Genomic DNA, 13,884 nt, shown 5'->3' on the forward strand with positions numbered 1-13,884 from the left:
TGAAGTAACAATTGGTGGAATTCTGGCTCAAGAAGATGAGAATGGCAACGAAAGAGTGATTTATTATCTCAGTCGTGTGCTAAATGATGTTGAGAGCCGTTATTCTCCAATTGAGAAACCTTGTTTAGCTTTATATTTTTCTTGTTTAAAACTTAAGTACTATTTAATTCCTAGGAATGTTTATGTAATTTCTAAGTTTGATGTTCTTAAATATATGTTGTCTTCTCCAATATTGCATGGCAGACTAGGAAAATGGATGTTGGCCTTAACGGAATTTTTTTACATTTTGTTCTTGCAAGAGCCGTTAAGGGTTAGGTTCTAGCTGATTTCCTGGTTGACCATCCTTGTATTGACATTGATGAGAGTATACTGGGTTTCATTAGTTTGGTGCCTTGGAAATTATATTTTGACGGTTCATGCCATAAGGGTGGTGTTGGTATAGGAATTTTAATTATTTCTCCAAGTGGCGAGCCAAGTAAATTCCTCTTTGAATTGAATTATTCATGTTCCAACAATGAGGCAGAGTATAAAGCGTTAATAATGGGATTGGAATTATTATTAGAAAGAGGAGTTAAAAATGTGGAAATTTACGGGGATTCACAACTTGTAGTCCGTCAAGTATCACTTGAATATAGGTGTATTAGTGAAAATTTAAGAAAGTATTTCAATGTGGCTACAGAGTTGTTGAGTAAATTTGATAATGTCATTGTAAGGCATGCTCCAAGGGAGTTAAATCAAGAAGCAAATGAATTAGCTCAAATTACTTCAAGATATAAGATCAAGCCCTCAACACTAGAAAAATTGGTAAGAATAAAGGACATATTTATGCCTTTGAGAGAAAGAGAAGTGTTGTCATTAGAAAAACTAGACCCAGAAGATTGGAGAGTACCAATTGTAGAATATTTAAAAAATCCAAGTCTTAGTGTCGATAGAAAACTTAAATATAGGGCTCAAAGTTATGTTCTAATAAGTAATATCTTGTTTAAGAAATCTGTTGATGGAAACCTCTTGACATGTTTGGGAGAAAAAAAAAGCGTATTTGGCTCTTGCCGAAGTGCACGAGGGAATTTGTGGCGCCTATCAGTCAGGAAAAAAAATGAAATGGGTGATAAATAGGAGAAGATTGTATTGGCCAGCCATTCAAAGAGATTGTATAAATTATGCTAGATCTTGTGAGAAATGCCAAAAACATGGGAGCCTTCAACATATTCCAGCGTCAGAATTGCATGTTATAATTAAACCACGGCCGTTTAGAGGTTGGGCTTTAGATCTGATCGGGCAGATTCACCCACCTTCTTCTAAAGGTCATAAGTTCATTTTAGTTGGTGTTGATTATTTTTCCAAATGGGTAGAGGCTATCCCTTTAAGGGAGGTGACTCACAATGAAATAATTGATTTCATTGAGGAGCATATTGTGCATAGGTTTGGAATTTCTCAATCTATTACCACTGATCAAGGAATATTGTTTATCGGGAAAAAGGTTATGGAATATGCCAAGTCTAGGGATATAAAAATGCTTTCTTCTACGCCGTATTATGCCCAAGCCAATGGACAAGTAGAGGCAGCGAATAAAATTTTGATTGCATTAATTAAAAAATACATTGGAAGGCAGCCAAGAAATTGGCACCAAACTCTTAGTCAAGTTCTTTGGGCTTACCAAAATTCTCCAAGAGGTTCTACTGGAACCACCCCGTATAAGTTAGTTTACGGTCATGATGCAGTGTTGCCAATTGATATTAATCTGCAAAGTATAAGGGAGACTAGACAAGATGAGATACCAGTAGTAGATTATTGGAATTCTTTGCATGATGAGCTCAATGAACTAGATGATGAAAGGTTGAGAGCTTTAGAGCGGGTGATTCGACAAAAAAATATTATGTCAAAATCATACAACCGCCGTGTTAAAGCAAAGACATTTGCAGTTGGAGATTTAGTGTGAAAAACAATTTTGCCTATAGAAAAAAAGTCAAAAACTTATGGTAAGTGGTCTCCAACTTGGAAAGGACCTTATGTAGTTGACAAGGTTTATTCTGTAAATGCCTATAAGATTATTGAAATCGGATCAGGAAGAAGAATTCCTTCAATAAATGACAAATATTTAAAAGTATATAGGACAGACATACATGAGATAAACATTCCACATGTTTAAGGACATGAAAATATCTAGTTGAAGTGTCAAAGGAAAAAATAAAGAGCTAATTAATATTTGCAATTCAGTTTGTAAAAGCTAACATGTCCTTGTGATTTCTTTGAATTGCAAGTTCTACTGACAGTGTAAAGCATTAAGATTATGAGACAAATATGTGTCCAAAGCATCAATTTAAAATAAAAGTCAATACAAAAAATTTATCATTTTGTGAGTGCAGTATAGTACATACCAACATATAGAACTAAAAATTTAGTAAATAAACATGTATGAAGCTAGAGGCATGTCAATAAATGCACATTTGATTTAATTTGACAGCACTTGAGGCGAATGCACACAAGATGGCATGCACCAGTGCAACCTGACATGGACAGATATAGAGGTCATCCCAGATGAAATACAAAAGAGGTCACTGTGATATTAATAATTGATTTAGTGTGAAGTAATGTAATAACTTCCCAAAAAAGTAGCAAGTGTTTAATCTCCAAAATAAGGATAGAGTGCATACAAAAGCAAGTAATAAACAAAATTCTAAAAGTTCCAAAAGTGAAGATTGCAGACACATATTAAAATCACAAAGGTTCATATAAGAAATGCAAGACTAAGTTTCAAAGATCTCCTTCAAGCGAGTAACTTCAGCCTGGAGAGCAGTTTGGAAGTTCCTGGCTTCTTTGGCAGCTTCTTGTGAGGAGGGCATCTTCTCTTCAAGTGACTGTAAGGCTGCATTGCTACTGTCAAGCATGCTACTTGCTTTGGCAAATTGAGCCTCATTCTTTATCAAAGCAGCATCCAGCCTATTTTTTACTCCTCTCTTGACAGTCAGCTGTTGTTCTAAGTCTCGGATCTCCTCAGATAGCTCATGAGCCCGATCTTTAGCTTTTATAATATGGGCATCCAGGGTAGCTTTGGCAGTCTCAAAAGAGGAGGTATCTTGTTTCAACTTAGAAAGAGATTCAGTTAATTGTTGATATGATGAGATAGCTGCTTGATAATCCGGAAATTTGGCATAAAGGTCCTCATAAACTTTTTGCATGTGAGCCAACAAAGGATCAATAGTCTCAGGATGTGGTGTAGTTGAAAAAGTTTGCAGAATATCAGAAAGTTGAGCCTTAAACTGTGGATCGGTAGCAAGTGTCAAAACAGGTTTGGATAGAATGACACTGAGTTGTTGGCCCAATGGAAGCAGGATGGAATTGTCTCAATCTTGGTTGTGGGAGGTGTAGTATGGGGCTGCTCTGTTGAGAGGTGACTTTGAATGGTGGAACAAGATTCAACTATGGCCTTCCGTGTATCCATGCTACATGCATATGCTTCATTTAGGCTTTCTAAATCAGCCAATAAATCCTTCGCCACATTAGGGGTCTGATCAGGAATGGAAGTGATTAGGGGTGAGCACGGGTAGCGGGTACCCGATTACCCACCCGAACCCGAACTAAACCAATCAAATTGGGTCTGGAACCGACGGGTAATCGGGTCCAACCCGAACCAAACCAATGACATTTGCTGATGATTGGTTCGGGTATCGGTTTTGGGGGCGCGGAACCTGAACCAACCCGTATACCCGATCATATATATATATATATATATATATATATATATATATATTATATATATATATATATATATATATATATATGACTTTTTATGTGTTTTCTAACTCATAACCCTAATCCTATCTCACTAATGTTTAGATTTTAATGTGTTTTGGTTTTAGCTTCTTTCAAAGATTATTCACTAGACTTTTGTATTTAACTTCTAATATTTCTATTGCACTTTTATATTTTCATTAGACAGGATTATTTACTATTAATATGTTTGGATTTTGATGAGTTTAGTTTTTAATATATTTGGTATTTAATATGTTTGCATTATTTCTGTTAATGTTACATGTTTATTGTATTTCTTGAATTTTTAAGATAAAAATTTTTCAATTTGGCTTTTTTTTATGAGTTTCAAAGTCATCGGGTACCCGCTACCCGAACCGAACCAATCCGCTCTTAATCGGTTTGGTTTGGTTCGGGTACAAGCACAAAAAAACGCAAATCCGAACCAAACCAAACCAATTACTTTTTGATCGATTCGGTTCTAATTTTACCTTGAACCCGAACCAAACCGACCCGTGCTCACCCCTAGAAGTGATTGGAATTTGTTTTTCTGACCGCTCACTTGGGGGGATTTTAGAATTTTGAAGCTAGACAAAGAATGCAAAAGCAAGTGTTAACATAAAAAAAAATAAATAATAAAGAAGATACAAGGAAGAGATACTAATAATCAGGCTAAATGACATGTCATACCTTATTGGCATTGGCTTTAGGTGTAGGCTTATCAGATGTGACAGCCATCATATTTTCAGTACTAGGCACAATCAAAGAAATGGTAAGAGCCACAGTAACCTAAAACAAGAAGTAAAATGAGGACAAAGGTAATTAACGAGATTTAAAAAAAATCAGCATGAGCGATATCATCATCATGTAAGTTCTTCAAGATAATGCTATTTTAATATAGAGGATGTAAAAATATATAAAAATACCTGAGAAGCAAGTTGATCACTGGGGCTAAGAGCATCAACATCATCTCCCGAAGAGAACTTACTCACTGATTTATCACTTGACGAGGTGTTCTCGTTTTCCACTTCATTGTGCTGAGAGATTACCGACCCATCAAGATTGTCATCGGATATATTTGATGTGTCATTCTCATCATCACTATTTGAAAATATTGACACTTCAATTAGTTCAAGTCTTCTTTTTACCCGGCGGCTTGAATAATTAAAATTGAATTTCTTTTTTCCTACAAGCCTACTAGAAGACTTTCTCAAAGGAGGATTTGCAACAAGTGGGGTAGTTGTTTTCTCTGTAATAATAATAAGAATAATAAAATAATTAAAACAGGTGCCATTGTGATATTCTTAGAAGGCATTATGCATGAAGAAAATAACATTAATAGCAACAACACAGAGAGGACCATAATTTTTGAAATTAAAATGAGCAAATGATTTAGTTGTAATTATCCTTTTTGACGATTGGTGCTCTTCTCACTTGTTGCATTACAAGAACAGTGGTCATCCTTTGACAACAGGTACTGAAAGCAACTTTAATAGAAGAGTAATAGGTTTTCCACCAAGAGAAGAAGGAATATGTGGTCAACTGGCAAGATTTAAAAGGGAATAGGTGAAATTTATGTCTCCGCGAAGTATTATCCTTCTGAATGTGCAACAGATCTTCTAATGAAGTAGCTTTGACATGCAAAGATTGTGAATCTTGAAGATGGTAAGGAGACGGAATGGCTTGAGCTAACCCAAATTGTCTAGAAACGGCGTTTGGCATGTAAACCGTTGTTCTTAAGTCATCTTCACCTGGGAACCCAGCAAAAAGTAATTGGGGAGTCAAAAACTGCGACCAAATAGTGATACTTTCCTTCTGTGTAATCCTAGTTGGGGTAAGAGATTGCGTCAACCATTCTGGACCAGTTTGACAATTAGCAAAAGGAATCAGATTAATGTTGTGGTCTTTCTCTGGCAAGTAGTAGAAAGCACGGAAGAAGTGTTTCATCTTATCATGTGAGGCCATTAACTTGTCAGAAAAAATTAAGTTGAGCAGACGATGTCCTGCAATAAGAGAGTCTGTAGGACCTTTTTTGGTCAAACGTAGTTGTAGCTCAGATTCAAAAATAGCAGACAGCCACAATTGAAAAAACTAAACAGGACCGTCAACATTAGTGATCCTCTTCTTTTTTCTCATAAGGTCTGTGATCCAATCTAGAGTAAGATATAATCGAGCTAGGAACAATTTGGCTAAACACAGCCTCTTACCTTCGGCTAACATAATGGCCAATGGGAGATAAGTAATTTCAACTTGAATACTCCGGGCACAGAAAATAACGCCGCTCAACCAATAGAGAAGGAAGGCTATGTGCTCATTATTAGAAACAGGTTCTCCATCTTGACCTTTGTTATTAAGAATGAAGCTCTGATAGGTGGTGAAAGAGATATCAATGGCATACTCAACTCCTGTGGTTGACCGGGTAGTAGTTAAAATTTTCTCTCCCAAGGGAGGTAGGCCAGTTATTGCAGCTACATCCAGAAGAGTAGGAGTAATCATACCATATGGGGTGTGAAACGTATGAGAAGTCTCATCCCAGAAATACAATGCGCCTCCCATTAGTCATGAGTTAACAGTGTAGGAGTTTTTACTAAACTGAATTAGGTCATATATCCCAATCTCTTTCCACAAGGTCATCTTCTCAGTCTCAACCCTACCTAACCAAGCATGGTAACCTTCAATGTTGGTCTTTGGGGGATTTCTGAATAGCCTATTGTTGGAGTCGAAGTATCCAATGGGAATGGAGTCTTGAAAAATAACAGGTTTTCTTTGTGGGTGACCAGGAAAAATATTTTTTTATCTTGTTTGCTACTTTAAAAGAGATAATAGGGCCAACAAAAGCTGAATCTACACCGTCAACGGTTAAAGGGAGTAGCACCTGAGATTCCCATATCTTTGATTTTGAGGCTTCTGGTTCAGGAGCAAAATCCTTGCCATTTTTGACAATAGGCTTATCACAAATGGCTACTCTAGATGAAGAATGAGGACTTGTTGACAGATGGTGGCTTGAGGTTGCCATAACAATGCAGATTGAAAAAATTCAAGTATTGGGTGCTGAGGTTATCAATGATCAACAAACAAGCTGTAAAAAAAATTGAACTTATATGGGTTTAATTTGGTTTAAGCAGTAAGCAAGGATTTAACATAAAACAAGACTTAATACTGCTTGCTAACACTCATGAATATAGAAAAAAAAATCATAAATGAAACATGAAAAAATTCATTATCTACTAGATTGATCATTGCTGAAAGTAAGGAGAATGTGTATATAATCTAAGCAAATTCTTTTGCATTTGTGTAACGTTATTTCAGAGCATTAGTAGAGATCCTAAAATTGCATTCTTCATTAAAAATCCCAATAACAAAAAATGATGCAAAAGCTAAATTATTCATAATTAATATGGTCACAAGACAGCAATTGTTTCTACTTACATTGGAAAAGTCTAGTTAAATTAAAATAGATCATATTAATGAAGGGGCAAAAACAAGCTCACTTACTGTTAGAAAGAAGTTGGCAAATATGTACACAAAGAAGTCTGGTAAAGCATCTCCTTCAGCAAGACCTCAGGAATTAGAAGACCGTTGAACCAGGGAAAAGCAAACTAAAGAAATTAAAGTTTTTGATCTTCAATGCATCGGAAACAAGTTTTGGGACATCACATATTCAATTAGGGAACATCAGGTTATATTTGTAGATATAATAATATACTACCAAAAAAAATAAAAAATAAAAAATAATAATAATAAAAAAGAATGAACTTTCGACAGGTTTATGCCAAGAAAATGAATTATCCCTTTTATCCTGTTTTTGGGAGCAAAATGGACAAAAATATATTTTTGTTTGAAAATAGAAAAAAGATAGCAAAATAGTAGAATTGAAGAATAGGATTCAACATTCAAATCATAATTTGAATCAAAGAATATGAAAGAAAAAAAGGAAAATGCTCTTTAAAGTAAGATCCTGGTACTCATAGTCATGAATAATATAAGGGATATTTTTGCATGCCATTTTTGGGGTTAGAGTTCTTCTCAATCAGCAATGGAAAAAAGAAAGATAAAAATGAGGCTAGTAGTGAAACCTTACCTGAAATATTAGAAGAATTAGGAATAATCAAACCCTTGTGAACAGAAAAAGCCCACCATAGTAGATGAAATTTGGGAGAATGGGAGGCATAGAGTTGAAGAAGAAGTCTCCTGATGTTCAAACACTAACGTATTCTCTCTCTCACAAGTATCACAAGAAGATAGGAGTACTGAACTATTTTGCTTGTGCTTTTTAAATGATGTCTCAAAATTTCATTCTTATTAACATGTATATATATATATATATATATATATAATAAAAAATAAAAAAAAAGACATATACATATAAATAAATAAATAAAATAAATAAATAAATAAATAAATAAATAAACATTCGTTTGTATATACTTCTTTTATTATTATAAAAAAGAAAATTCTTTTCATTTTCAATCACTGTACGACTTCAAGTGAAAAATTTTGGGGGCATTATATTAGACAAAATATAATTTTTACGAGAAAATTATAAAAAGAAATAATTAGTTACATGGTGATGTCTTCATATATAATATTTATATCTATTTTAAAATTAATTTAGATCATTTGACAGTTGGTTATTTATTTAAATTTTGAAATTAACATCAAGCAACAAGTGCGGGAACAGTTACGAGTGCAATTCAAATTTTCCGCAAGTAGTGTATAAAGAGTAACTGTCAGCTGACATTAGGCTAGTATAAATAGAGTTTTAGGAAAACATTGTAATCAGTTCAGTTCTTCTTGGAAAACACTTAGGACCCCAAAAAACACTCTCAGCCCCTTAGCATCACAGAGTAAAATTGGGAATCTTAAGTAATTCCTTTGAACTCAAACACTTGTACTTTGTTTTTTCCCAGTTTTTATTAATAAGTGCAATTCAAATTTTCCGCAAGTAGTGTATAAAGAGTAACTGTCAGCTGACATTAGGCTAGTATAAATAGAGTTTTAGGAAAACATTGTAATCAGTTCAGTTCTTCTTGGAAAACACTTAGAACCCCAAAAAACGCTCTCAGCCCCTTGGCATCACAGAGTAAAATTGGGAATCTTAAGTAATTCCTTTGAACTCAAACACTTGTACTTTGTTTTTTCCCAGTTTTTATTAATAAATTCCTCTACTTTTACGTCTTCTTCTCTTTTACGTTCATGTTTCTTCTTTCATCTTCTTTTTAATTTCCTGTTTGTTTCAATTTCTGCAGTTTACTTTGCCACCGGCATCTTGCATTTATATGTTTATTTATTACTTTTATTCCTTTTAATTTTATTTGATGTTACAATTACGACATTGAGATACCCACATTTTTATTTTAAACATTAACAAAAATTTGAGTAAAACAGTTACTTTTGTTCACACACATTTTAATACACAAATCAAAACTATACCATGGGCCTGAATTAATATTTCTTCCTTTTATTGTTTACATGGGATATTGCATCAAACTTCTTGTGTTAAAATCCCTCAACAAAATGGTTTTATTGAGATAAAATCTTAGCACATTCTCAATGTTGCAAGAGCACTGATTTTTCAAACTAATTTTCCAAAAATTTTTGGGATCTTTGCAGTGGGGCAAGCCGTTCATTTAATAAACCGACTGCCTACTCCCATTTTGAAAAATCAAAACCCTTATGATGTTTTATTTGGAAAGAATGTAAATATTAAGTACCTTAGAACTTTTGGTTGTCTTGCTTGTGTCCACTTTAACTCAATGAAGGAAGAAATTTGGCAAGAGAGCCCGAAAGTCACTTTAACTCCCTTATGACGTTCTTTATGATTTATATTCTAGAGAAATATTTTTATCAAACAATGCGATGTTTTTTGAGTCTTGCTTTCCTTACATTTGCCCAAGTCCACACTTGATGCAAATCCATCACGGGTTGTTTCTCCTCAAGCCTTTGTTGACCCCTTTTATGGTAGTTCTTTCCCTGTTCCTAATGCATCTCATGCATTTCATGCTTCTCATGATTCTCATGCATCACCATCACATGAGGAGGCCTATAATTCATGCACCTGCATCTGCTGATTTAGGGGTCAGCCAACCTACTGTCCAGAATTTCACTTCACTAGTACAGCTAGTCAGCTACTATACACTGGCTGCAGTATTTCAGTTCAGCATTGATCTTCTAGAAGGAATCAAAACTGAGTTTATAATCAAGTTAAAACAAAACCATAAACCAAAAAACAGTCCTCTCAAATTTAATCATACTTCAAAAATTAAAACATACATCTATAGTTTGGTTTCATGCACTTTGAACACATTCAAGGAAGGAAGCAAAAGGAAGACAATTAGACAGAAGGCCTAAACATTCGTCCCAAAAACAATATCAAAGATCTTAAACAGAACGTGAAAGCTGGTTTGGTTTTGCACAGCCACTGTCCGGTTTACTTGATGGTCGGCGACCCTTATCCGGACCACCTATGATTCCCCACCTCTCAAATTGTCGTTGTCGCGCACGAGCCCTCTCCTTCTCTTCTTCTGATTTCGACGAAAAGCAGTAAGGACAAGAAACTCCATATTCATACTCAGGGGATTCCATGTCAGCATCACTCACAGGCTGCTTGCAACCATAGCAGAGCTTGAAGTTTCCTGGCACCAATCCATGCTCAACGGAGACTCGCTTGTCGAAGACAAAGCACTCACCGTCCCAGAGGCTCTGTTTCTCTGGAACTTCCTCGAGATATTTCAGGATTCCACCTTCAAGGTGATAGACCTGGGATTTTTTACATATAAATATAACAAAATTCATATTGGATACCAATTGAAAAATATAACGAGCAAAAGCTTATGCTCATGTGAAACCAACAGATACTTACCATGCGTTTGTTTTAGTTTATTTTACAATATCACTTTTAAAAAATAAGTTTCCACATATTTGGATAATTTTATTAAAATAATCTGAATATTTAAATAAATAAAAAAGGTTTTCCAGCTTTTTGTAGATGCTGAAAATAGTGTGCTTCAACCATTCCATTTCAGAAAACCTGTTTATCAGCTTTCCAGCTATATAGAAGATTTCAGTCATAAAATTACTTCTTTTTTTTTTTAAAAAAAAAAATAGAAACTGAAACAAACTGTTATTATGTTTTTTTTATTTTTTTTTTTAAATAATCAGTCTATGTGTTACTCTAAAATATGTGAGGTGGTTTAACTTGAGACTAGGCAAAAGAAAATAATTGGTGTGGGATACATGGAAACAATGGGAAGCATGTGCCTCGTGATTTTAGCCATGTTTCTTGTGTTTCAATATATCGATGATAAATGCCTCTATATGGATGAGGCATAAAGGATTTGAAGTTTATATTCTGAAAACAGAATTTACAAGTACACTTGCAAGACCTGCCAAATTCCTCCCATCCTAGTATTTGAAACTATAGAGACCTAAACAATAATTAAGCGGATAAAAAATTAAAGGACATCTCTTTATTTGATAGACTCTTGGCAGTGCTATCAAGTTCCAAACTAGAAAATGCAAAGTCCTTAGAGACACTAATATGATATCATGCTAAAAAATAATTGAAGAAAAAATAAACTATACCTTTTTTCCCTTTTCACAAGAAGAATAACGCAACAAATGATTTTCTCAAAGAATCAGCTGCACAAATCAGAATAGAATATAAGCAGAGAATTACCTCTTTGAAACCTTTTCTGAGAAGTAGACTTGTTGCTTTCTCGCATCGGATACCTCCAGTGCAATACATTGCGACACGTTTTGGCATATTTTGTTTTGGATTCTCCATTTCACTTTCATCACTTTTGATTGAATTGTCTACCTCAACTTCCGGAAGCCCACATCCAGTAAGCTGGAAATGCTCCTCCACCCAAGAGGGGAATTCTCGGAATGATGAAGTACATGGATCAACTGCTCCTTTAAACTTTCCTATTCTGGTTTCGTAGTTATTCCTCACATCAATCACAACCTAAACATGAGATGTTAATCTTGATCAATACAGCAGCAATACTATGCGACATTGTCTTGCATACTTCTCAAAAACATATTTTGACTACACTGGAGAGTTGGAGATGTGCAGTTTGCAATCCATACAAGTAGAACTGATGGTCAGATTTGCATAACCCAACACCAAATGAAAAGAAAACAAAGAGCAACCCCCATAAAAGTGATACCTCTGACATCAATACATGACGAAGAGCCAGTAAAATACAATGCTTCAAATGTTCATTTACAAATTTTCAGAAATACAATATTTTTTTTCCATTCTTTAAGCTGGAAAATCCTAGTTCTAACAAGCCAGAATGCAAAGACTTGGCACAACTTAAACATTTAATGCCATCAAGAACCCCAATCATTTAGAAAAAACTAAACATATTTAATATGGTCCTTCCACCTATAGGATCAAATAAAGAGACAATCTAATACTGACAGATAATGATAACGGGAAGTTTGTTACATACCGTATCTGGATCACTAATCAAAGCATTCCACTCTTTCGGGCCAACATATTTCCCAACCTTTTCAATAGGTGATATGCTAGGCATCCCAAGAGTGACAATCTGCCAAAATGTAAATAAACAAAAAATCATAAGAACCACAGCAGGTTGGTAAAATGCCTCAAATACATTGATATTTAATGAAGGAGTTCATTCTTTCGGCATTGCGAATTCAACGGCCAGCGCTACCTCTTTCTTCAATTTGACCCTCACATGATCCCACCGGAAAGGTGCATCTTCCCCTGCAGCAAGAGGAGAACTGGCACTGTGTCCATGGTGAATGGCTTCCTCCTCGGGACTAACAGGCGATTCAACCCGTCTTAGCCCTTTCAATCGGTCATCACTTTGTATGAATGCAAGAACTTTCTCCACCGACTCCCGAATGCCACATATGCTGCCATTGATCCCTTCAGGCGCAAGAATAATACCGCCTGAAACACGCTGAGTAGCATCAGATCAGTGAGACACGAGCATTACCACAGCTTCAAGTCAACGAAAATACTAAATTAGTTCTTTTATTCTTAATATTACCATATTTCACTGTTAGAAATCAGGTAGCTTGCTTAGCTAGAAATTGGTTCTTTAAGTTGCACTTTTGATATTCTCCCTTGTTAAAGCTACTTGATTAGCTTGTAGTATGCAAATTCAACAATTTATTAATCATTACAATTTACATCAATGCACTCTACAAACTATGATGAAAAGAAAATATTTCAGTTACTAATATCAACAATAGAAACTTTTATACTTATGGTATGCATCAAAAGATCATCTTTGTTATAACGAACAATCTGAACAAGAATTAATTTCGTAACATCAAGAATGATTTCTCACTTTCCCTTAGGTTGCATTTGGATACTCTCTCTAAGAGAGAAATGTAGATACAGTAGACACAAAAGCTCTATTTTTTGCATCTGTCTTTGTACCTATCTCACTGTCTATGTTTTTCGCTAAATCATAAACCCTAGACAGAATACAAACCCAACCTTAGCTAATTCCAACTTCCAATTACAATTTCTAGAACCAGATTAGTCAAATTTCTAATAATGAAGTAATAGGCCCCTATACATATAACAATCACAAAAATAATGGATTAAGAAAAAGTGCTAAAAGTTGTGAGTATTACAAGTTGTTGGCAAAGCTCCTTCAAGGGTTTCCTCATAGCTGCATGGTCAGAGAAATCCGCGAACTTGTAGAACGAAACCACCACCAGAGATTCATCCACGTCGGATTCGGGTTCCGGATTTTCGGTTCGGGTCATTTCCGATATGGCAATCGGTGTTGTGGTGTTCCCGGAGGAGAAGAAACACTTGGAATTGGAACGGGTCATTATGCTGTGAAGTGTGTGAGAGTTCGAAGATGTGGAAGAGATAGGGAAGTGGTGGAATGAGGGCTTGGAAGGTGCGGTGGAGAGGGAGGATGGAAGCGTTGTTTTGGTGGGAGACGCGGCGGAAGGCGGCGGCGACGGCGAGAGCATTGTTGGCGGAGGTAGCGACAGTGTTGTTCTGCTCCTTAGTGTGGAGGCCACGTTTGGATGTCGCAGCATTGCATTTTTGTTTTCTTTTTTTCTTAGAAGAACTAACTTCTTTTTCGTATACGCTCATATGTCATAAGGTTTCTTCAGGCCCAATACTTCTTG

The 13,884-nt window shown here is 35.4% G+C and overlaps 1 protein-coding gene across 1 annotated transcript; it reads right to left on the reverse strand.

Moving 5' to 3' along the window:
• Positions 1-9,968: 9,968 nt before the first annotated feature.
• Positions 9,969-13,884, reverse strand: LOC107609577 (Rhodanese/Cell cycle control phosphatase superfamily protein). Its single transcript, XM_016311579.3, has 5 exons — positions 13,372-13,884; positions 12,435-12,686; positions 12,210-12,308; positions 11,429-11,716; positions 9,969-10,509 (listed from the first exon to the last, which is right to left on the reverse strand). The coding sequence occupies exons 1-5, from the start codon at positions 13,789-13,791 to the stop codon at positions 10,132-10,134; spliced, it is 1,437 nt and encodes a 478-aa protein (XP_016167065.1). The 5' UTR covers positions 13,792-13,884; the 3' UTR covers positions 9,969-10,131.

The sequence above is a fragment of the Arachis ipaensis genome, chromosome B7, assembly GCF_059453495.1.
Source record: "Arachis ipaensis isolate K30076 ecotype BB chromosome B7, ASM5945349v1, whole genome shotgun sequence".
Taxonomy (NCBI): Eukaryota; Viridiplantae; Streptophyta; class Magnoliopsida; order Fabales; family Fabaceae; genus Arachis; species Arachis ipaensis.